The sequence below is a fragment of the Magallana gigas genome, chromosome 2, assembly GCF_963853765.1.
Source record: "Magallana gigas chromosome 2, xbMagGiga1.1, whole genome shotgun sequence".
Taxonomy (NCBI): Eukaryota; Metazoa; Mollusca; class Bivalvia; order Ostreida; family Ostreidae; genus Magallana; species Magallana gigas.
The window spans coordinates 22,083,263-22,109,830 of record NC_088854.1 but is presented as its reverse complement, the minus strand read 5'-3'; the positions used below and the strand labels follow the sequence as shown (position 1 = coordinate 22,109,830).

The window sequence follows — 26,568 nt, the reverse complement described above, 5'->3', positions numbered from 1 at the left end:
TTTCTAGACATTAAGCATTTATCAACTGCAAATCCAACGCTCATAGGTCTAAGCGACGTTTGCAGAAATTTTTGAAATGTTTCCCTTGAATACCAGAAGAATATGAAATATATGTGATCATATTGATCAAGCTTTTAATGTTGAAAATCCTGCAAACGACATTCAGACTTGCGTAAATATTTTATAAAGTCTGATTTACGCAACCTTTATTAATATGAAAAACCAATGACGTCATATTTTATGTCGTAAGGTCTTCAGAAATCGGATTGGTCTGCTGATGAAATAAACAAAAAGAAGGGGGGGGGGGGGGATTCACGGACGTCGATAAGCGATTGTTTTTGCTTTTTTCTTTCTTTTGAATAATATACAACAAATAGTCAAATACTAGTTATTATATATATATATTGTTGTTTTAAAAAAGTGATCACTATGAAAATATTATGCAAAACAATAATAGAGAAGTACAATTTAACAATCTAAAAAAAGTACACAGAAGGTATAACACTGCACCAAAAAGTTCAAAATGGCAAACAAATCACTAATGCGTGTTACAGAACATCAGAAAAAAATCCCATTCATAACAAATGCATACATCAAAAGCAAGGAATGTAAAACTTTCATACAAGTTCCTCTTTTGGGAACAAAAGTCTGACACACAAAAAATTAAAATATCCAAGGTTTTTACTTCATATGATTCCTGCTATATATTCTGTTTTTATCTGGGTGTCCTGGTTTTTGTTTTTCATTCAAATTTAGTTAAGAATTATTTTAAGCTATTTTGTACTTTGTGATATTTGAATCGATGACCAAAAGAAAAAATATACAGGTATCATATTTTTGCGATTTAACGTTTTGCGGTGTGACAAAACTTCATAATTTAGCATATAAAATACAGCGTGGAAAAATCCAGCCACAAAACACACATAAACACACACACCACAGTATATTGTTATTAACATTGATCAGATTCACCAACTAGTTCAGAAGCACTACAAGCACTAACATCGTTGAGGGCACACTTTACTGAAAACCAACTGGTAAATCGTGACATCTTTATTTCGTGATTTATATAACACTCTTACTGATAAACTAAGTCGCGGAGACTAATTTTCACGATCACAATACAGATTATTTTAAAAAAAATATATACCAGAGACATTAAATAGCTGGTACGCAGTGAAAGAAAATCATGGAGGTAGAGATTATACATGTACCTTATAAAGTACATCTAGAAAAAAAGTTTCATAATCAAATGGAACATTATTTTTATAAAAAATTTGTTCAATCATAAACAAACCTATTTCAACTTAATCAAAATCAAAAGCAAGACCTACAATGCAAAAGTTGTGTACATTAAAAAAGTGTAGATAATTTCAGCATATATTTAAACTTAAATAAAAACAAGGATCCTTTTTTTTTGTAAAATATAATGTACATTTATGGAATGATACAAAATAAAACATTGAAGATACACTACCAGGCAGTACAAAATATGCATCAGCTGCTCTGAAGGAAATTTTCACCAAACTCTTATTAATAATGTGAACCAAGCACAATGTATTTTAAAATATTTTTGATTTCAGCATAAAAAATACCTATACATGTAAACATTTTTCAAACAATTTTTTTTTGATTTTTGAAATTGAAAATAATGAATGCATGTTTTTTATTACATAATATATCAAACACATCAAAAAAAATTCTATGTTTGTTATAAAACCTAGTATCCTATTTCTAATTGTACAAAGAAATTGACAAAGAATACATGAATCATAATCATGCAGTAAATAATCTAATATTAGGAATGAGATCAACACACTAACAATAATATCTAAGTAAATAATGCTGTAAATTCTTAATTAAACGCGAGTATCTTATGTCCGCGTAAAACCTTTAGAAGCACCCACTCGCATTTATTTTTTTAGAGTTAGGAACCCTCTGTATAGGAAAATGGATTAATGTTCTGCGTTCGCGATTTTATATTCAAAACAGCAGGATCGTGGAATTAAGTACTTGCGTAATATAAGGAATTTACAGTATATACATTTTCATTCTCAATTGATCAATATTGTATAAATACATATAATGTACTTTTAAAAATATTGCTTGAAAAAAGTTCATTGAAAAAATTTGAACTTTAACTTAAACATATATTGATGTTATTTCCTTAAAACAGAATAACTTTTGAAATATATTTAAGAATATAAACTTGTATGATTAAAAAAGGGTATTCAAAAAAGAATACTTTTAACCCAAATGCAAATAAAATACCCTCCCTTATCCCTGGAATGAAAGCAATTGGAATTCATCTGATCAAGGCATCTTTTGAAATTGATACACAAGACAAGTTGTAAAAAAAGCATGCATTTCAAGTTCTTGAGATTGCTGTTACGTAAAACAAAGGTATCAAAAATCAAAGGTATGTTCCTGAGATGTTACTAAAAATCCAATCTTGTGGATTTGCCATGGATGGTCTTGCTGTGGATGGTCCTGCTGTGGATGATCTAACTGTGGGTGGTCTAGCTGTGGGTGGTCTAGCTGTGGGTACATGTCTAGCTGTGGATGGTCCTGCTGTGGATGATCTAGCTGTGGGTGCATGTTTAGCTGTGGGTGGTCTAGCTGTGGATGGTCCTGCTCTGGAGTTTGCTGACCCCCTGAATTCTTCGCGGGATTGTCTTCTCCGCTGAAATTCATTCACTCTTACATTGATAACATCACGAATGATGTCATTCTGGCTGGGCATCCGAACTACATTTCTCTGAAAAAGTTATAATTTGACAAGAATTGAATTATTATGAGGACTTCCTTGCAAATTGATGATACCCCTGCATTTACGAGTATAGCAGTAAATATTTTTCCGATTAAAAATTTATTTTCAAGCTCTTCTTAATTGCAAGTATTGATTATCCAAAGAGAAATATACTGGTCATTAAAGTCAGTAAATGAAACCTCAATAAATATAAATTCACTTTACAAACTTTGCAATACGTGTATCAACATTCTAAATTAAAGAAATGCCATATATAATAGTATGAGTTCAATGCAGTAGGAGGACCCACCGTTTCCCTTAAAGTATCAACAGCTTCATCTTGTTTTTTATCCTGGAAATATAAAACATCATCCAAAACACAATATACCTAAAGATGCAACAACATTCAGTCACCATTATTAGGACATTTCAATTGATCACTCATCATGATTTTCAAAGAGAACATCTTTCTAACCATACTCTTCATTTGATTATCTACATAAAGGATTGCTGATATTATTATAGGGACAAAACCACCTGCAGGGACAGACATGATTTAAGGTTTTGGACCTTAAGAAGTTGATGTAACAGTTCAAAATTTCAAGTGATTCTTTAAAACAGAACATGATTTGTAAAACGCATTGTCCTCCATATTTCTCTGCCTGTGCTGCTATCCCAAATATCAAGTGCATGGCATCTACACAAATTATTAATTCTAAACGAAAAGAAAATGCACATAAAAAAAGTACATATGTGCAAAGATCTAAAATAATATAAGGAATACTTATACACTTCAGTCATTAGTTCCAGGTGTGCAACTGAGTGTACCGAAAACGATAGGTGTCAAGGTCTATTCATTGTCGGGTTTAGCTTTAAGGAGGCTATTGAAAAATAAAATTTGAAAATTTTAAGTCAAATTGTGTTTAAGTCCCTTTAAATTAATGTACATTGGAATATTTTTCAATATCTTAATCAGAGCTCTTCTTCTGCAGGAGATTAATACAGACTGGAAATGGCCACAGCCATCCAGCCCTCTTAAGTTGTGTTCTCATTTTTTTTGCTGGACATTTTGAAGGAGTTGCTTGTTGGAGGTTATGGGTTGGAGAATATGGGTTCCATTTGAATATTCTTTACTTTTTCTGACTGTAAATTTCTCCTTTCCTAAATCGAAAGGAACCCCTGGGCCAAAAACAAAAGGAATATTTTAAGACTGGGAATAAAAGCAATCCAAAGACATGTTTATTTTCCAGCATTTTTGCAGAAGAATGAGAGGCCTCCGATATGTCCTACAGTACAGATAAGAACCAACCTAGCACCAGAGTAAACCCCAACTAAACCCTGGGTTTACTTTGGGTTTAAGCGGGATTTACTTTGAGTTTACTCAGGATTTGCTTTTAGGGTCAACTGTACGCTCTAAGAGTGAAGCAGATCCGTCTTTTATCTTACCATCTTACTGCATGTAATTCTTGCCCCTTGTATATATTCCAAATACACATGTAGCGTCTGCTTTAGGGCTATACTTCTGATCTGGGTTTACTCTCTGTTTCCACTCTGGGTTTACTCTGGGTCCACTCTAGTAAATCCGGAGTAAACTCAGAGTAAACACCAAAAGTAAACCCAGGGTTTAGTTGGGGTTTACTTTCTGTTAGGTTGGGTCTGATCAGTACTGTCGCTTCCAAGTTTGAAAGTTCTGATCCAAACAATTCATCTGTAACATCTTAGGAATTTTTTTTTTACCAATCTTTGAAATTGTAAAAGATAAAATGCTCCACACACTCAAAAATGTACCATTTTAAACCATATGAAAAATATCTTTGGGGAATGAAGCCCATCCAGCCAAGTGGAGAGGGATGCTCTCTTCTATATTTGCCTATAAAGTCAAATGACAATCTATTGGAGAGAAAGGGTGATAGAATTTTAGGCCTTGGTTCCTGCAATACTCCTTTTTTCAAATTCAGTTCATCTAACTTGATTTACACATTAGTCTAGTTCTTTACATTTAAGTCTAGTTCTTTAAAAAAAAATATTAACCTGTTATACTTACATGTCTGTATAGCAATATTGCAAAAGGAATGTACAGAATGAGTGAGAATAGTGTCACAAAGAACACAATGTTGTCTTTCATGAATATCTCTGAAATAAACATATAAAAAATGTTATCATACCAGACATTAATGTTAATAGTTCATCATATAAAAAAAAGATTGGATCATGTGCACTTATAAATAAATGCATTATAGACAATCAGTATTTGTTAACAATTAGTCTAATAGTTAAAATACAATAAGAATCTTTAAAACAGTCCTAGATTTAATATGAATTAATTCTTATATGAACTTAAATTCACATGAAATAAATACAATTTTTTTTGGTGTAATAAATTCACAATATAAAGTTATTCAAACACTTGCTAACCAAATGAGTTTGTGATCTGATGTACAATAACTTTCCAAAGTCGTTGTGCTGGCAATGAAGTCTTCTCACAAGTACCCTTAAGAAGGAAAAAATGTAGTTAAACCCTCTCATAAGCAGAGCATTGAATTTTAACGTATAACGGGTAAGTTCTGCGATTGTTTATTTACTGCGGTATTTTTCGGATATGAAAAATCTGCAGAAATTAATATCGCAAACTATTCTTAAATCATTTACTTAATTATATATTCACATTTTGCGATAATTACCGTATCTACCGGTTTCAGCAGTTGTGTATTCTCAAACGTAATATCATTTCTGGGTGAAAAAGTTTCTAAAATCCCCACTAACTATATAATTATGTTTTCAGGGACATCTTTTCAAGTATATAATTTTATCAACATGTATCTTAAAAAATACACACTCAAAACATGATTTTTTTTTAATTCAGGTAAATAAATACACATATTGATCTGCACATGTGGATAATGTAGAAAATGTATTCCAAGCGCTTGTATGAAATACACTGCTACCAAAATTTGTTAGATAAACATTCACCATGGAACAATTACCGCATTTACAGTGTCAGCAGGTGGCTGATTATGTAGTGGGAAATTGAGAACAACACCCTCATTACACACGGTATCAGCGGTAATACCCCAGCGGAGTCCCGAAACACACATAAAAAAGGTAATCAAAGTTTGATACAGTGTACATGTATATAATACATTGTATGTTTATTTTTGCAGTCTAATCACAGAAATTGGAAACGCAGAATATAATTTGATACTTTTTAGGGTCTAAACAGCAACAATTTTGAGCCGCAGAAAATACCCGGTACACAGCATTTACTTTTCAATATTAATATCATTAAAAAAGTCTTGATCCATCTATATGTGCACTCCAGAAAAAGAATGTGATCATTTTCAGTTGACCATGCAAGCATGCACATGTGAAGAATACATTGCATCTAACCGTGATATACATAAATACTGGTGTGTTTTGAAGTCATTAAAGATGAATGAATGTTTTAATTATTACTGGTAATTACAATTATTGTACTCTAAATATATTGGTCTAATAATAATCATTTTTATTATATGATTGATTAATTCATGACTCTCTGATTGCTGAGATATCCAACAATCTATTCACCTGCAGTTGACCTAAGAGGTCAATATAACAAATGATTTTCTCTACATTGGACTATAGAAATAGATTGTCCAATGAAAAATCGTGTTTCTTAATTAGTTCAGCTATATGCCATATTATGGCTTCAAACTAAAATCTTTGCTTAATAACACTCAATTTGATATGTCTATATATGTTCGTCACCGAATCATATAATAAAACAATTATTGCTGTGGTTTTTTTTTATTCATATGATAGCTACCCTAGAAGTGCATAACAATATTCACCTTGCCTTCAGCTCGGTGAATATTGTATGTACTTCTAGGGTGGCTAAATAACTCATTGACCTCAAAAACAGCAATAATTGCATAATGTTTTTAAAAATTGTTAAGTTTAACAGACTTACAAGTACTTATAATATTACATGGATGGCTGTATACTCGTATAACCTGGGTTGGAGCAATTTATGCTTTTTTAAACTGCCTCAAACCAGGTTATACTCAAATCACTTGGGTATACATTAAGAGTTATATCATTTCTTATATAAAATGCACAAATTTTACAGCTAAAGCATTTGGAGCAAAGCTAGTAAAGCACAATATCTATGTATTTGATGTTCTACCATCACATGGATAAAATATTATATTTGCGCGTAAATTATGCGTGTACGGTTCGCCATAGAATTCACATCATTTCTAAAAGCAGTAAAAAAATCACTAAAATTAAGACACTCAGTATAATTAAATTAATAGTGCCTGTTTGGGAGGATAACAGTTGAAATTGACACCTCCTCAGACACCATTGTCAACCTCCGCTTTGCGTCGGTTGACAATGGTTTTCTCGTGGTGTCAATTTCAACTGTTACCCTCCCAAGCAGGCACTATTTATAAAATGGTAGCCGCTAGAAGATGAAACTTTTGAACAATTTTCATATTCTGATCATTCTTCATATCGTTCAATCACTAAAGACACATTCCTTTTTGATAAACCACAGGTACATGTACTTGACAAACTCACATTAACTTTTTAGGCTTTCAAACACATCATAATTCATTTGACTAATTTAATTACCTCAAAGGATGTACAAATCAATGCAAATTTAAATTAAGTTGCCTCCCATTACTTTAATTGTACTTGACGTATGTATTGTCTAGACAGAGTTAATCATTGATTATAATCACCGGATGTTTACGAAAAAAACTAAGGAGGTTACGTCAAAGATGCTTATTAATACATGATGATACATATTATTAAGTTTGCTTGTTGGTTGCAACTAAATTTGATATTCAATACATTTTCTTTATCACAAATAATTTCCCATACTGTAATAAAAACAGTACAGGGACTACCAGTAATAACCTTAAAGGAATCCATATTGATCCAAATAAAGAAATATGTCCGTGCTTTTCTGAAAAACTACTTATTTCATAATACATCATAATAAAAAAAAAAGAGCTGTCAATATGTTCTTCACCCTTTACAGATTTTGGATAAGTAGTCAGGTGACTATAAGTTAATATAAAGTCTTAACGGGTATATCCTAATCATCTGAAATCTACATGACATCAGAGCGCTTGTAGTATAAATACATGGTGCTGTAAATTTCTCATAATTTATCTTGTCTATTAATCTTGAAGAGCCATATTTTTTGTTTTATTGAGTAAAATCTTAAAACAAAAGGCCAACAGGCCTTAACCGTCACAGGTCTGTGTACCATAGCCCATATAAAGATCTGTCAAGGTATCTGGACAATGTACAATAATACATGTAGATCCTGTATAAATAAAATCCATTTTCCTCCTGGATATTCTTATGTTTATAATCATTAGTCCCTTTTCTAACAGGATGATTTTATAGTCATATCACATGTTGAGTATTGCAGTTCTCAAAAAGATCCTTAACAATTGTTTATATATGGGATATAAACCTACATCAAACTCTGACCCTTCTTGTGAGGACGAAGAATTGTCCTGGGGCCGAAGTCTTAACAATTACAAAGAATCATCTGGCTGATTAGTTTCTGAGAAGAAGATTTTTAAAGATTTACTCTACATATTCCTATGTAAAACTTTGGACCCCCCCATCCATTGTGACCCCACCCTACTCCCGGGGGTGTCATTATTTTCACAACTTTGAATCTTCACTACCTGGGGATGCTTCCACACAAGTGTCAGCTTTCCTGGCTGATTAGTTTTTGAGAAGAAGATTTTTAAAGATTTCCTCTTTACATTCCTATGTAAAACTTTAACACAACATCCCCCAATGTGGCCCCACCAAACCCCCAGGGATCATGATTTTCACAACTTTGAATCTACACTACCTGAGGATGCTTCCACACAACTTTCAGCTTTCCTGGCTGATTAGTTTTTGAGAAGAAGATTTTTAAAGATTTACTCTACATATTCCTATGTAGAAATTTGACCCCCCCTCTCCATTGTGGCCCCACCCTACACTGGAGGTCATGATTTTCACAATTTTAAATCTATACTACCTGAGGATGCTTCCACACAAATTTCAGCTTTCCTGGCTGATTAGTTTCTGAGAAGAAGATTTTTAAAGATTTACTCTTTATATTCCTATGTTATATATTGACCCCCCTATTGTGGCCCCACCCTACTCCCAGGGGATCATGATTTTCACAACTTTGAATCTACACTACCTGGGGATGCTTCCACACAAGTTTCAGCTTTCCTGGCTGATTAGATTCTGAGAAGAAGATTTTTAAAGATTTACTCTATATATTCCTATGTTAAAATTTGACCCCCCCATTGTGGCCCCACCCTACCCCTGGGGATCACGGTTTTCACAACTTTAAATCTACACTACCTGAGGATACTTCCCCCCAGGTTTAGCTTTCCTGGCTGATTAGTTTTTGAGAAGAAAATTTTTAAAGATTTACTCTAAATATTTCTATGTTAAACTTTGACCCCCTCATTGTGGCCTCAACCTACCCCCAGGGATCATGATTTTCACAACTTTAAATCTACACTACCTGAGAATGCTTCCACACAAGTTTCAGCTTTCCTGGCTGATTAGTTTTTGAGAAGAAAATTTTTAAAGATTTACTCTATATGTTCTGATGTAAAACTTCGACCCCCCATTGTGGCCCCACCCTACCCCTGGGGGTCACAATTTTCACAACTATAAATCTACACTACCTGATGATGCTTCCTCAAAAGTTTCAGCTTTCCTGGCTGATTAGTTACTGAGAAGAAGATTTTTAAAGATTTACTCTATATGTTCTGATGTAAAACTTCGACCCCCTATTGTGGCCCCACCCTACCCCTGGGGGTCATAATTTTCACAACTTTATATCTACACTACCTGATGATGCTTTCACACAAGTTTCAGCTTTCCTGGCTGATTAGTTTCAGAGAAGAAGATTTTTAAAGATTTACTCTATATATTCCTATGTTAAACTTTGATCCGGCATTGTGGCCCCACCCTACCCTTGGGGGTCATGATTTTCACAACGTTGAATCTACACTACCTGAGGATGCTTCCACACAAGTTTCAGCTTTCTTGGTCTTATGGTTCGTGAGAAGAAGATTTTTGAAAATTTCTTGAAAATTTTCATAAATTCCTAATTATCTCCATTTGCAAAAAGGCGGGATCCTTAATTTTCATAACTTTGAATCCCCTTATACTAAGGATGCTTTGTGCCAAGTTTGGTTGAAATTGGCCCAGTGGTTCTTGAGAAGATGTTGAAAATGTGAAAAGTTTAAAGACAGACAGACAGACGGACAGATGGACAACAGACAAAATGTGATCAGAATAGCTCACCTCAGCTTTCAGCTCGGGTGAGCTAAAAACCCATTCATCTTCTCAACTTTTTAAAATATCTCTATTTACTATCATGCCCACTATTATGAACCCTCTATTAGAAATATTAACTTGAATGGCAAAACAGGTATCACTAAATAAATAAAAACCAATTCAGTACTTAGATAGGAAATTCGGGTGAAATCTTAATCCATCGTAAGCTATAGAGTTACCTGTTTACAAAAACCACTGACACAAATCTGGCCATCTGGGAGTGGCCCCTCATTAGGATAAGGGGAGCACTGAGCGCCTTCTGAAACTCTACAGCACCTCCTGCAGGAATTGCCCGACTCATCACTGCAAACACATGGCAACTGCCCACGATCCTTGCAGAAACCCACACAGACTCCATTCCTACAAGTTCCTCTGAAAAATAAAAAAAAAAGTACCATATGTGGGCATGAATCATACTACCTTTACTGAACTGTCACCAAACTTCATTACTTGATTTGAATCAGATGGTTGAATGTATTTTTCAGATTAAAAGAAAAGACAAATAAGAGGCCCATGGGCAACATTGTTCTCTACAGTATTCATTCTCAAATCAATTTTTTTGCAGCTACACTCTATTTTCAATGTTTCAAAATTGAATTTGAACTTTGAATCAAACTTATAAAGCATTCCTATGTTTATATGAAATAGCTATTGTATATCTGTAAGATAATGATTTTGGGTTTTTTTAAATGCATTTTTGAAAAATTATATTGCCCACTTCATCATGTTATTTGGCCACATTATTGGATGAGGAGTCCTGGAGGTATGACTATGCTCATTTTAAACATAAACTCAGTTAATTTCAAGAGTAAACATGAGGCCAATTGGCCTTAATGGTCACCTGAGTAGCATATAAACCATACACAAAATTGTCGAGGAGTCCCATATCAGCATTTAATTAATTAGGTTTCATTCTGGAGTAGAAAAATTATAAATTTGTATTGATGACCACCTCCCTGCCTGAAATCTTTCAAAAAGAACTGTGAAACCTATAATTTTGGCGAAAAACTTAAAGATCTGGTCTACAAAATCATGAATTCAGTTTTCCTTTCAGGTGTGTGGGAGTAAAGAAGATAATTTTTTAACATTATTTGTATTAACACCTATACATCCATTTTGGCCCTGCCCTAGAGTCAAAACCCATACTCCAGGGAACATGAAAATTAAAATCTTAGTAGAAGACTTCCTGGTAAACATAATTGTAAGTCAGTTTTTTATACAGATGTTTGAGAATAGAGAAGAAAATTTTTAAACATTATATGCATTAACACTACTGTAAATTCCTTATATTACGCGAGTACTTAATTCCGCGATCCCGCTGTTTTGTATCAAATGGCGAGAATATAAAATCGCAAACGCGGAACATTTATCCATATTTCTTATAGTTATCAACTCTCAGAAAATAATTGCGAGGTTTTAAAATCCGCGAGGGATGCTTCTCGCGATTTTACGCGGATATAAATTCCTCGCGTTTAATTAGGAATTTACTAAACTCATGTCCTGAACCCCTGAACCAGGGGCCATGAATTTCACAATTTAGGTAGAGGAGTTAGTGGACATCATAACCATGTATTCAGTTTTTTGCCCACATGTGTGGGAGTAGAGAAGAAGAATGTTTAAGATTTAATACACTTTTACTATATGGTCATATTGGCCCCACCCTAGAGCCTGAACCCCTAACAAAGGGGTCATGAATTTCACAATTTTGGTAGTGGGCGTCACGGACATTATAACCAGGCATTTAGTTTTTGACAAATATATATGTGAGTAGAGAAGAAGATTTTCTAAGATTTAATACATTTTTACTATATGGCCATATTGGCCCCACCCTAGAGCCTGAACCCCCGACACAGGGGTCATGAATTTCACAATTTTGGTAGAGGGCCTCATGGACATCATAATCATGCATTTAATTTTTAACCAATATATGGGAGTAGAGAAGAAGATTTCCTAAGATTTAATACATTTTAACTATATGTCCATTTTGGCCCTACCCTAGAGCCTGAACCCCTGACCCAGGGGTCATGAATTTCACTATTTACGTAGAGGGCTTCATGGACTTACCCGGTAATAATCATGCATTTAATTTTTGAACAAATGTATATGGTAGTAGAGAAGAAGATTTCCTAAGATTTAATATATTTTTACTCTTATAATATTGCAATATTGGCCCCACCTTAGAGCCAGAACCCCTGACCCAGGGGCCATGAATTTCACAATTTTGGTAGAGGGCCTCATGGATATCATAACTATGCAACCAGTTTTTTCCTCACATGTGTGGGAGTAGAGAAGAAGATTTTTGAAAATTCGGCTTTTTTTGCATATTTGGCCCCACATGTGGCACCCCAGGGGTGGTAGAGCCATGAATTTAGATTCCTCTTACCATAGTGATGCCTCACACCAAAAACGGTAACAATCAGCCTAGTTGTTTTTAAGAAGTTAAAAATGTAAAATTGTTAACCCACGATGGACGACGGACGAAAACGGATAGCAATAGGTCAATTGAGTTTACTCAGGTGACCTAAAAATTAAATTAAATTCACTGTGTTTCCAAAAGAGCCTTTAACAATTGAACCCCTGATTTTTTTTATTTAAAGACTGAAAATCCATGCCCTAAGCACATATTAGAAAGTTTTTACTTGTAATCAAATAAACGAACATCTATCAGTAACTAACTATAATTGAAAACGTACTATATTTAGCATGTACGATATTTGGCAAAATATGATTTTTCAACAAGTTAATGTGGATTTGATTTAGCGCATTTCTGGATATACCTATTTATCTACTTAAATATTTTACATTTGGTGATGTACTTATTTAGTGGACAAAAATGCTTTATAGAATACACAGCCAAATGTAATATGTTTACAGTATATTATATTTGCACAAAATCTGTTCCCTGATAATAACATGAAATTGTATTGTCATTAAAGAAAGTAGACAGTACAATTGTATTGTCTCATTTTACATTAATTTTTATTTCAGCAATAAATACATGTTACATCAAAGATGAAAATATTACCTTTTTCCCTGAATGACAAATTGGTCAAAAGTCTTGGTGAATATTATACAACCAAACTATGTTTTTCCACGAGTTTTAATTTAAAGCCCAAAGTGGGAAGTGCATATTATACCCTAATCAGCAAGTCACAGTATTTGTGAGAAGATTTTTCTCTGAAATTTTTAACCTCTCTTCCCATCTTTTTTCCAGTGAATCAAGATTTGATCAAACTTTATTCCACACAATTAATCTATGCTTTCACACAAGTTTCAGCTGTTTTTGCTGAATACCTTACCAGACGATTTTAAAAGATTTTTCTTTGTATCCTCCAGTAAAAATTCAATCTTTCCCCCTCCCATTATGGGATCCCTACCCCTGAGGATCATAATTTGAACAAACTTGAATTTAAACTACATAAGGATGCTTTCCCACAAGTTGTACAGCTTTTCTGGCCAATTTGGGTCGGAGAGGATTTTTAAAGAATTTTCTGTATTATCTTCCAATCTAAAAATTTGACCCCCATTGTGGCCTCATCCTACCCCTGAGACTCATGAAAGTCAAAGTTTTCCTGACCAATTGTTTTTTAAGAACAAGAATTTTCAAGAGTTTCTCTACAGGCCTATAATCCTATATAAATAATCAACCCCAAATTGTGTATCAACTCTACCCTATGATTTGAACAGACTCAAATCTACACTAACCCTGGATACTTTCATAAAAGTGTAAAACTTCATTCCCACATTGTGGCCCAACCCTACCCCCAGGGACCATGGTTTGAACAAGCTAAAATCTACACTACCAGAGGATGCTTTTACACAAGTCGGACCATTTCTGGCCGAATAGTTTTGAGAAGAAGATTCTTAAAGATTTTCTTTCGATCTTCATATGTAAATCTTCATTCCAACATTGTGGCCAAACTCTACCATTGGGTACCATGGTTTGAACAAACTTGAATCCACAGTTGGATTGTTGCTCAGGTGTGGAATGTGAACCACTGGCATTTTGTTTCATCTTTTTCTCAAGACATAAATTTTGCTTTTGATGGCATGAACATTTATTTAAAAAGTTAAGAAATGTCAAAGTTTGGTTAAAATTGGATCTGCATGTTGTTCAAAATGAAATGAAGATCTTTGCAAAAACTTAACATTGTCAAATACAGTTGAACTTTGACATCTCGAACACTGATATCTCGAATACAATGGATATGTCAAAGTGATTTTTAAGTCCAAACTACTAAATTTTTAAGTATTTTACCCTTGATATCTCAAATACTCGGATATCTCGAAGTTTTTAAACAGTCTTATCTAGTTCGAAATAACGAAGTTTGACTGTACATATGTACTAGCATACTGACAGACAGATGGAAGACATTAGGTAATCATAAAATGTGCATGGAAACTTTCTGCTCAGATGATCTAAAATGATCCCTCTAGCCATTAATCTGTAGAATTCAGGTAACTTACCCATCAATACAAGTTATGTTATCCTTAGGGGAAGGAGCCGGACAGTTCAAATCAATGCCACTAGTTACTTGTCAAGGAAATCTTAAACTTTGTTTCTTTAAGAAACTATTCACAACAACAATTAAATGGCTTAACCAGATTTGAAGGCAAATGATATAAAGAAATTTCATTACATATATCACCTGGGTTTCTGTTTGAGTTCTTCTCTTATAAAAAGGATACTTGCAGTAACTAGCCTCAAGGCAATCGCTATGATCATCAACAGCTCGGCGACATTCTGTCCTATTGCTGGCTCTCTGACAGCTAGCTGTGCAACAAGCAAAATTCACTGGACTGGAAAACAATAATAAATTTGCCTCAAAACTAATGACAATAATTAATTATTACAAATTTTATGACAAAGTTTATGATTTGATGGTAAATTATTGATGGAACTTTGGCCACAACTTCCTACGCTTAAATATGATACGTTGGGATGGAGGGAGGGGGGGGGGGGATGGTGTTGCTGAAAATTTCAAATTTAACAGACCAAATTTTGCCTTCATTTTTGCCTTTGACATCATTAGGTCGGTGAAAATTGTAATAAAAGACATTAATGCAAAACAAACAACTTATTTTTAAAAAACATACTGAAATATAAAATCAGCTTAAAACAAAACCCTGTTTTACAAAATGAACATACACAAATGCAAAACAAACGATTACCGATGCAAAACCAACAGTCATGCACTGAATTAATGCTAGATGGTGTGCAAAGAGGTATCAGGAGAAATTGTTCTCTGGAGAAAACATAACCTAGAGAAAATGTACCCTTGATTTACAGGAGAGTTTTCATGCACAAATGCACACTCAGGAATTTTTTTTGTTCAGAGAGAATTATTCTCCTATATGCTGTCATATACAAAGGTTTTTAAATATTTATGGTAAATGCTCGAGACATTAGAATACTGGTAGGCCTACCAAAGAAAGCAAACAAACAAACGAACAAATGCTATTGTCTTCTTATTGTAAAAGGACGTACTGTCTAGGAATTAGATCCGTACATAATTATCAAGGAGTTGGTCCCAAGTTCTTTTGTAAAAATTAAAAAGCAAAAAATAATAAAATTAACAGTTTTAGGTAAATGCATATTTTCCCTCTCCTTTCCTTCCCAAAACTAAGGGTTTTAAAGATTTGCGGGTTTTTTTTCTTTGTATTGTCAAGGTTTTAGGATGTTAGGAATCTGTACCCCTATCCACTTTCAAAAACGATTCTATATGCCTGTATTGTGTATATATTGCCTGTATTGTGTATATATTTAATGTCTGTGATTATGTAAACAATGATACATGTACAAGCAAAAATGTACAAATGTTTATTAAATAAGTCATTTTAATACATTAAAACAGTTTTGTAACTATTTCAATTTTCGTTATGATTTCTTCAAGGTATGTTTTCTCTCAGAGCTATAAATGCACCTTAATTTATGGATACGTTTTCTACAGGTTACATTTCTCCAGAGAACGATTTTTCCTGATACCTCTTTGCACACCATCTAGCATTAATTCAGTGCATGACTGTTGGTTTTGCATCGGTGATCATTTGTATTGCATTGGTGTTTGTTGACTTTGCAAAATAGGCTATTGTTTTTGTTTTCAGCTTGTGTGATTCGTATTTCAGCATGTTTTTTTAAAAATAAGTTGTTTGTTTTTTTTTCACCCTTTCCACCGCCCAGACATCATGTGATAAAAGCAAATTGTGTACATGAAGTAAATGTCACTTCTACATTACCTGCAGTCAGCATTAGATGCTAGTTGGCACGTGCTACTACAGCATCCATCAGGGAGAGCACCTGGATCGCATTCTTCCCCCACGTCTATTCTACCATTCCCACAAAGACCAATGCCGTGTCTCGGTTCTCCATAAAAAAATGTAAATATCACGGTTAAATTAGCAGTGTCAGTAGACATGGTGGGCTCAAATGTAACAAAATCATTATGATCTTTATGTCAAATATGTGTCCCAGCTAATAGGTAGGTATGTGAATATATCAATCAATTTAGCTCAATAGAACTAAGGTGGTAGTTAAAACGCTTGGATAGAACATCTGAGGACCTGGGTTTGAGTCTTGGTTGAGCTATACAGGATCCATAATAAGTGTGGTTTATAATATAGTTAATCTTAATCTCAATTAGTCCTCCACAAAAAATTAAATTTTGAAAATTTCCTGTACGAATTTTTTTTAAATCATGATAGATGGAGTACAGAATTGCTCTGGAACGATTTTGGAGAAAGTTAATGAAGTTGCCTTGAAAATCACAGTCAAATTCATCACAACAAACCATTTTGAAACTGCAAATACCTTACAACTAAAAATTTTATTCCATAGAATGGAAGAATTCAACACCTTTTCACCAACGTACACATATTTTCTTTGTAAAACTGGGTCCATAGGACATTATTCATTTTTACGACAAAACATATTCTATCTTCACTCTCCTAACAAATATAATGTAACTTTTTTGCATGTAATCAAATATTTTTTTGTCATCACGAAGACAAAAGTAAGTACATAGTTGAAATGTATATTTGTTATTTTATACTTTCTCTCATAAGAAATCATTAATATTTATTAACAGAATATAAAGCAAAAGTCCAGTGAAAATTTACCCGTATTTGTTTTATCATTTCTGAGTTTATTCTTGCAGATGTGACATTGTGGAAACATAAACTAAAGATCCCGTTAGCAAGCGCAAAATTGTAAAATCCAAAAAATCCAGGTGATTTCCAGGATTTTTTGAGGAATTTTCGTTGATTATTAATTAGCGAAGCTTAACTGAGAAAAAATAAAAACAAATTGGTAATCTTCAAGTACCAATGATGTTTAAAATATATAAAACAAAAGACAGTATTCTTCCGATATCTCTGTATTAAAGACCAAAAATTCGAGTCTATTATTTTAATATAGTAGTATTATAGATTACAGTTGCATATAAATTGCAGTTTCATTGAAAGTTTTAATTACAATGAATCATAAAACTTTGATCTGAGATTTAATCATATCAACTGTCTAAGGTGTGTGACCACTTCTTCTATAAAGAAAATGAAAATAAAAACAGTTTTTGCAGAAGTGGTTAAAAAGGGTAAACAATCTGGTCTATATCTAGGGCAATCTAGGGCAAATAACCTCTGTAGGATATAACTCAATTTCAAGATGGCACAGAATAACTCTTCATGATCAAGGGTAAAATTGGAGCTGACATGGGTATAATTTTACAAAGACTTTGTGCAAATATATATCTTGAATCAAAATTCTAGTACTTTCACAATTGAACTTGCTCTACCATCATCAAATCTCATACCTCCACTGAGTCTGAGAGAATAATGAATACCATAACAATCCTACTCAGGACATTGGTTTGACATCACTGAGTGAGACTGGATATTTTTTTCAGATTCATTAAAAAGTGGGCCAAAGACCTTAATTGGGCCTTGACAGTCCTTGAATACATATAATATCTAAAGCACTATATTGGACCTGTCAATGAGTCTAATGTTTGCATTTTACGCTTCATTTTGGAGTTAAAACCCTATTTGAGACTTTATTGACTCAGTGTCACCCCTGCTTCAATTACTGTATATCCGGGGTTTTTTTGCGTGTCACAAAATTTGCGAAAAATGGGGAAAATCTGATACATTTTTAATTTGTGTCAGTTATTTTTTGCGATTTAAACAGTTTCTTTAAGAAAATGATATAGGATATAATTTCTGCGTATTCAATTATTTGCGATTAAAAAGAGATCGCGAAAACAGTGAAAATCAGATCATCAAGAAAATTACCAGATATACAGTATTTGCTGATCTTTCTAAATATTCAGATTCATTTATAATGCAAAAACATGTTTATCAAAGTTATTGCTACAAGGATACAATGTGCAGGAAATTAAAGTTTATTCCCTTAATTAAAATGCATATTCGTTTTTAAATATACTGTATATGTATATGTAGCTTTTGTATATTACACCAGCTTAAAACAGATCCTACAACAACATACTTTTATACATGATGATGAAAAAAAATTTACTCCTTTATTTACTAGTTTAAGTTAACAAAAGTGAATGTACCTGTTAAGCATTTAGATCCCTTTGTAGACAGAACACCATAAATAGATCTAGTACTGCATGGGGAAAATTTCTGAAATGATATAAAGGAAGGAAATTGCAAATTAAATACTATAAAATAACTAGTAATTTCTTTTAAAATTCTGTGTAAATTCATAATGCCAAAAAGTCTTCTCAATTCTATGTTAAACAATCACTTTAATTGCTTCAAAATCTCTCAAACATGCTCACAGACATCAGAAAGGGATATTTGTACAATTTAGATTGGAAAGTAACGGGTTTGTGGGTTATGAACATTTTTTAGCTGTCAATGTGACAACAAACCATGTTTTCTTTTGTTTGAACAGTATCAAAAATCCATTTGTCAACCTTGAATTGATAAACACTACCTATCCAGAGAAGTAAAATAAAAAATAAGTTCAACAGCTGGTATTTTTTTCATAAGATATCAAAATTCAAAATCCAACTATTAACACCTCTGATGTACATACATAATTTATGTACAATTGATCTGCAAAAGAAAATTAAAAAAACTTATCTTGAAAACTGTAGGAAGAGTTATCTGTATAAATGGGAAGGGGTACCCTGCATGAATGCAATATTATGCAAAAAAATGAATAAGTTCAACAGCTGGTATTTTTTCATAAAACTAATTTTACAATTGATCTGCCCAAAAAAAAAATCCTATCTGATTTTTAAAGATTTACTGTATATATTCCTATGTTAAAATTTGACCCCCCATAGTGGCCCCACCCTATCCCCATGGGGTCATGATTTTCAATACTTTAAATCTTCACTACCTGAGGATGCTTCCACATGAACTTCAGCTTTCCTGGTCTAATGGTTCTTGAGAAGAAGATTTTTGAACAAGTTTTAAAAATTTAAATAATTCATAATTATCTCCCCTTGTGAAAGGGCATGATCCTTAATTTTCACGACTTTGAATCCCCTTTGCCTAAAAGTACTTTGTGCCAAGTTAGCTCAGGTGAGCTAAAAATGGCAATTAATTAACATAAAAAAAACTTTTTACTTAATCTCCCCAAACCAACGGTTACTGCTACTATTTATGAGAACTTTGGTGAATATTAGATATAGAACTTGAACCACCTATGAAGAAAGAAATCATGGAAGCCATTAACAAATACAACAAAGCTCCAGGCATAGACAGCTTTGAGAGTGAACTGTTTAAAGAAGATACCAAAAATGGCTACAGACCTGAGCTACATGTCCTATTTACAAAAATATAGGAGTTAGGGGTGCTTCTAAGGAATTGGTGCAAGGAACTTAATGTAAAGTTGCCAAAGTAGGGGGATAGAATGGACTGTTTGAACTAGTGAATTCCAAGTAAAGTCTTCATAATCTGTGGCTAAGTGAAGCTATTGATAGCACACTAAAGGAAAGAACATGCAAGCAGGATTCACACCAGGTTTAGGATGCATAGACCATATCATAACTCTGCACAACATCATGAAGCAATGCATCAAATGGAACTACAGAAAATTGCACCTAAGCTTTATCAACTTTGAATAAGCATTTGATAGCATACATTGTGAGCGCCTTTGGAAGAAACTTTCAGCATGGATGCCCGGACAAACTAATTAGAATTTTTAAAGCCTTCAACAATAACTTCACTTGCAGCATGATTGATGACAACAAATTAAGCAACTGGTTCAGCATTAGAAGTGGAGTAAGACAAGGATGCATCATGTAACCATTGTTATTCCTTGTGGAAATAGACTCGGTTATGAGGAAAACAGTCGGCAACAAGCGGAGAGAATTAAGATGTACCATCACATCTATTTTAGAAGATCTTGAGTTTGCTGACAATATTGCCTTAGTTTCATCCAACTCTGATCACCTACAAGACCATGAACCATCAGAAGAAGAAGAAGATTTTACACATCTTGGAAGTGTCATCAGTAAAAGCAATGCAACATCAAAAGATATTGGAATCAGACTACAGAAGGCAACCATATCAATTCAACAAATAAAGTAGATATCAAAAAACAGCAACATCATCCTGATGACCAAAACTAAAATATACAACAGCAATGTAGGTTCAGTACTTCTATATGGATCAGAATGTTGACAAAACCGAGAGATTCCCAGGGGCTCTCAGGATTCCACAACAGATGCTTAAGAAAGATCTGCAAAATTTACTGGCCAAACTGTATGAGAAAACAGGTCAAAGAAATATCATGACCAAGATAAAGCAAAGAAGATTCAGATGGTTTTGACATACAGTAAGAAGTGACCCTAATAATATCTCAAAAGTAGCAATAAAATGGACTTCAGATGGGATATGCTGGAGTGGAAGACCAAAAGAAACTTGGAGAAGAACTCTGACCACAGATTTAAAAAACACTGGAAAGACTTCGGGTGAAATGCAGAAAATTGCTAAAGACCATAATCACTGGAAGTCCCTGGTTACAGCCTTCTGTGCCACCAGGCGTGAAGAGGTTAAGTAAATAAGTAAGAAAGATGTAAACATCATTCATCAAATTCATTTGAATAAATCTGATATTCAAGCTAAACAAAGTATTTGAAGCAGTTTTGGAGATTTAAAGAAATGTGTATATTCATTTGCAGATAGACCCTCCTTCAAGTTAGAACAGGTTCAATTGTAGATCAGGCTGAGATCCTGAGATCAGGCTTGTCAGTTTTCAGTTTCTATATGAACTACAAAAATTTTTTTCAATAAATGAATGAGAAACTACTTCAGCGGATGTAAATATTTATAGTTTACTCATGGTAATGATATTTTCTGGGTCCTTCTTGCTCTAAAACATTTCAAAAAATATAAATTACGGTAAAATAAAAGAAAAGAAACTAAAATGAAATTGCATCTTGATATTCATTTCTTTATTCATACATACTTTTTTTAAAATCATGCTAATATGAAATATGGGTGTACCAATAATTCTACTGCTTTTAATAATTATATGTAATATCATATACATTAATTGTTGCATTTGAAAACTGTCAAATACACTGTTAATCATAAGCAAACATATTCTTCTCAGTTTCAGTGCATAATGTTAGTTCTTGCTTTATACCTTGAAAATAAGAGCATTCATACAAAAAACCCTAGAAAACATGTTACAAAAGATTTTTAAGTTCGTAGTCATAGTCTTTTTTCATCAAGGTCATTTTGTGCGATTTCTTTGATAATGAATGGCTTTGGTCACAGGGACTTGCATTCTATAGCCTGTGGTCGGCTTCACACATGAGCTCTGACTGGATACAGAACAGTTACTGTCCATGCTGAGTCTATGATTCTGATTACTGACAATAAAATCGGCATTCAGATACTCATCTCTGCTCCTGTTCTTTAGCTGAGAATGCTCTTCAATAATCTGCTGTTCCAGCGACTGCTTCTTCAGAAAACTCTGTCGGAAATTCTCGTTTTGTATGTCTGAAAACCTATGCACAGATGCCTTTCGCGGGCGCATCTGTAGGACAACCCCATTGACTATCTTCTGTCGGTTTTTCTCTGCAGCTTTTTCCGCCTCTGTCTTGATCCATGGCAGTGGCTTTGCATCATTGAGCGAGATATTATGTATTTCCCCTGGTCTGAAGTTCGACATGGCATTTAGCTTGGCTTGCTCACGAATGCTTAGATGAAGACTCTTGCGCTTGACTGCAGACAAGTACAGGCGTTCCCATTCCGACTTCTCGGAGATTGATAGACGGGAAGTGGGCGTGTCCACCCACTGTTCATCTCCCATAGTAGCGAGCTTGTCTTTGGAAGGAGGAATCAGGGAACTGCGTCTGCGGTCCTTAATGACTTGATTTTCCTTTACTTCCATCTTTTCGAAAAATCGAGCCAAGTTCTCTCCTTTGTCATTTGGTAAATTCTTAAGATCTTCCATTTCTTGAAAAATAATAAAGAACTTTTAAACTTAATTTCACTTTTTAATAACTATATTAATTTCTATGACAGCAAGTTTTTATTTTTATCACAATCAATTTATACAATTTTTATTTTAATTGTATATTATAAAAAGATTAGATTTCTGGACGATATATATTTTATGATATCGAGATTAGCATCAATAATTTATGGAATGAAATATGCTGATGGCATATTTTCATAAAATTATCACTGCAAACTAACAATTTAATAATTCCTAATAAATAATTCTTACCTTACTGCTGCAATTCGCAAATTATATAGCTTGAAAGTCAATTTTCTTTGACACTTCTTAGATCGTTGGTTGTCACGATGAAAAAGCAAGAACCAACAGCTTACATCACTTCTGTGTGTCATTTATATATCCTAATGGTAGATCTTCATGCAGGGATTGGGCGTTCCATGACTCACTTGGTGTGTTTAAGTATATTTAGACAAAGAGACAATGATTGGCATATGAAAATTATCACCATAGAATTTCTTGTTACAAACCATATTCTGTTTGCTCTTAACACATGTACATGAAGATACCAATGTAACATGAAGAAGAAGAAGAATAACGTCAACTGAGATATTTAAATGATGAAAAATTACAGTGTTTTTAATGTTTATAATAATAAAACTGTCAAACGATAAGTGCTTACAGTAGTCTTGTGACATCATTGGAAAGTTTGCACAGAATTGAACATTTTAGCTATTCTATAGATTAATATCAGGATTGAATCAACTTTGCAGATAAATATTTTAAATTTTAAACTGCAAAATAACCACATCAGTTTCTTTCTACTTAAATCTCTATTTGACAATTTAGATGATATAATAGGTTTTTAGAAAAATGGTCAAACCTTTACCCTAATTTTGTCATTGAATAAAACTGACAAAGTACATGTACTGAAATAGTGTTTCAGTACCTCTGAATAAAAATAAAGTGATACATTGTATTAAAAAAAAATCTATGAAAAAATATCTAATATCAAGTTTTTAAAAATACAGATGATTTCATTTTTCCTACAATTATCTGTTTGTCTATATTAAGTCTACTTCAAGGTTTATAAAGCATAAACTGGCCAAAGCTATGTTATATATTGTATAATATATGTATAGGTAAGAATTAAATTCATCCCTTAAATCATACAGGTCAATGTGTTACAAATAGAAAATAAGGAATTGAAAATGCAAGATATATCGGTATGATTTATAAGATAGATCATGCCTTTAGATAAGGAGTTATGACTCTGAATAAGGAACCATAGATGACTGTAAATCAAGGTGATTTACCAAGTTGTTATTAGCCACGCCCTTCAAGGCCCGAGAAAACATGAGAAATCTTCCACCTGATGTAGAGGAGGGGGAGCACTCATTCGTGTCTGGGTCATGGTTACTGCCCCAGTTGTGACCTAAAGAATAGTTTACCAAAAAAAATATCATTAGTTATGGAGACCATGTATACCATATATCTTTTTTTTTTTGCGAAAATGGGTAAAATCTGTAACATTTTAAATTTGCGTCAGTCATTTTTTGCTATTTAATAAGTTTATTATAGAAAACGATACAGGATATAATTTCTGCGTACTGTTGTTTCCTTATTTTACCCGAGTTCTTAATTCTGCGATTCAACAGTTTTCCATCAAAGGGCGAGAACATAAAATCATGAATGCTGAAATTTTATCATTGTTTCATGTGGTTTACTTATGTCCAAAAATTAAAAGCAAGGTTATAAAATTCGCGAAACGGGCTTCTCACAATTTTACGCGGATAATAATTCCTCGCATTTATTTAGAAATTTACAGTATTTAATTGTTTGCGATTTAAGAGATCACGAAAATTAGATCATTGCAAAATTTACCAGATATACGGTATTTTATATACAATCAGTACAAGGTACATAATCTCTCCCGGGTATTATGAGATCATTCTTAGAATACTAATTGACCTCAGCTTTTGTTTCAATATTAAAACTTATAGTAACATCGTTTTAAATCTTGTTTATCTAGTTTCATTTACTCCCGTATGTGCCATTTATAGGAAGGATATATTTGTTACATGGTTTTTAGTTAATGACCTAATATAGTTTATGCATGGTCATGAAATTCCATGTGGCGCAAGAACACTTATTTGGTAACAGTATCTGTTTTTATATTAAAGCAAAGCCAATAATAACCAAATCACAAAAAGAATCCATGAAACTGGATTTTTTTCACTTACCAATTTCTGTAAATGTACGTCACATGAAAGAGAAAAAGAAAACAATGAAATTGTTAAAGTTACAGTACTTAAATTTTTTTGCTCTTTAAAGTCTATCTGAATTTGTTTTTTCATATATTTGTACATTTTTTACCATAAAAATCTCAACGAGTGCTCAGTTGGTAGAATTTGAATTTTCACATTTTTCCCTATAATTCTGCAATTTAAGAAAAACTGACTGGTAAATTCGTCAGTGTAGATAATCACAAAGTTATTTTTTTATTAATTATAAAAAATCTCCATGCAAAGTAGACAAACAAAAAATTGCTTATAAACATTACAATTTTCAATAAAAAGGGGGCAATAGAACTTTAATGAAAACAATGAATTTGGGATACCGGTAAGCACAAACAAAAACATTTTTAAAAATTAGAAAAACAAGTTGCCCAAGGGACACATAACTCACATGAGCAACATTAGCCAAAACTTAAATCAAATTTGCTTTATCATGTACATCAAGTCAAATACAAAATATCTGGACAATAAAGAAGAGTAAGTCTTGCTTATAAATAAAAATGCATGTATTACAAATTGTAGCTTTGCATTTCCTGAAAGAATATTTTTTCACAGCTAGATTTTACAATTTTTCCTTTGCTGATTATTTAACCTCTCCAGACACCTTGATTAGTATTTGTTTGGGGGTCATTGTTCGAATGATTCAAAATCCATTAAAGAAAAAATTAAGGAACAGTTGCAAGGAGATTTAAACAAGAGGCCCATGGGCCACATCGCTCACCTGAGGAACAAGAGGTATGATAAAATCAGCTCAATGGAGTCATAATACAAACTATCTGGACAATGTACAATAATTCATGTAGATCCTGTATAAATAAAATCCATTTTCCCCTGGATATTCTTATGTTTATAATCATTAGTCCCTTTTCTAACAGGATGATTTTATAGTCATATCATATGTTGAGTATTGCAGATCTAAAAAAGATCCCTAACAATAGTTTATATATGGGATATAAACGTACATCAAACTCTGAACCTTCTCGTGAGGCCAAAGAATTGTCCTGGGGCCAAAGTCTTAACAATTATAAAGAATCATCTGGCTGATTAGTTTTTGAGAAGATTTTTAAAGATTTACCCTATATATTCCTTTGTTAAACTTTGACCCCCCCCCCCCCCCATTGTGGCCCCACCCTACCCCTGGGGATCATTATTTTCACAACTTTGAATCTACACTACCTGAGGATGCTTTCACACAAGTTTCAGCTTTCCTGGCTGATTAGTTTCTGAGAAGAAGATTTTTAAAGAATAACTCTGTTTATTCCTATGTAAAACATCGACCTCCCATTGTGGCCCAAACCTACCCCCAGGGGTCATGATTTTCACAAATTTGAATCTACACTACCTGAGTATGCTTCCACACAAGTTTTAGCTTTCCTGGCTAATTAGTTTCTGAGAAGAAGATTTACTGTATATAATCATATGTTAAACTTCGATCCCCCATTGTGGCCCCAACATACCCACAGGGGTCATGATTTTCACAACTTTGAATCTACACTACCTGAGGATGCTTCCACACAAGTTCCAGCTTTGCCGGCGAATTAGTTTCTGAGAAGAAGATTTTTAAAGATTTACTGTATATATTCCTATGTTAAACTTCGATCCCCCATTGTGGCCCCACCCTACCCCCGGGGGTCATGATTTTCACAAATTTGAATCTTCACTACCTAAGGATGCATCCACACAAGTGTCAGCTTTCCTGGCCGATTAGTTTCTGAGAAGAA

General features: G+C 33.4%; 2 protein-coding genes across 3 annotated transcripts; both read right to left on the bottom strand.

Annotated features, from left to right (window-relative positions):
- Positions 1–384: 384 nt before the first annotated feature.
- On the bottom strand, positions 385–24,031 carry LOC136269610 (ADAM 17-like protease). 2 transcript variants are annotated; one of them, XR_010710878.1, is made up of 11 exons: positions 23,867–24,031; positions 18,679–18,748; positions 16,346–16,472; positions 14,798–14,908; positions 14,576–14,635; positions 10,288–10,480; positions 5,165–5,240; positions 4,794–4,882; positions 3,060–3,101; positions 1,936–2,758; positions 385–1,891 (listed from the first exon to the last, which is right to left on the bottom strand). XR_010710878.1 is itself a non-coding variant. In XM_066075614.1 (10 exons), the coding sequence occupies exons 1-10, from the start codon at positions 24,014–24,016 to the stop codon at positions 2,414–2,416; spliced, it is 1,263 nt and encodes a 420-aa protein (XP_065931686.1). In that variant the 5' UTR covers positions 24,017–24,031; the 3' UTR covers positions 385–2,413. The 2 variants fall into 2 exon arrangements, 1 of the variants encoding a protein (XP_065931686.1); XM_066075614.1 differs by having other exon boundaries at positions 385–2,758.
- LOC105322434 (uncharacterized) lies at positions 21,454–23,860 on the bottom strand. Its single transcript, XM_011421166.4, has 2 exons — positions 22,824–23,860; positions 21,454–22,549 (listed from the first exon to the last, which is right to left on the bottom strand). Exon 2 carries the CDS (start codon positions 22,545–22,547, stop codon positions 21,822–21,824), a length of 726 nt encoding a protein of 241 aa, XP_011419468.1. The 5' UTR covers positions 22,548–22,549; positions 22,824–23,860; the 3' UTR covers positions 21,454–21,821.
- Positions 24,032–26,568: the final 2,537 nt, after the last annotated feature.

Excerpts from the sequence above, each read along its gene's own strand:
- LOC105322434 (XM_011421166.4), bottom strand. The coding sequence starts at position 22,547 with ATGGAAGATCTTAAGAATTTACCAAATGACAAAGGAGAGAACTTGGCT.
- LOC136269610 (XM_066075614.1), bottom strand. The coding sequence starts at position 24,016 with ATGATATTTTTTTTGGTAAACTATTCTTTAGGTCACAACTGGGGCAGT. Across the intron at positions 16,473-18,678 it reads GGGATCTAAATGCTTAACAG|AACCGAGACACGGCATTGGT; the intron begins GTACATTCACTT and ends TTTTTTATGGAG. Across the intron at positions 14,909-16,345 it reads GCATCTAATGCTGACTGCAG|TCCAGTGAATTTTGCTTGTT; the intron begins GTAATGTAGAAG and ends ATTGTTTTCCAG.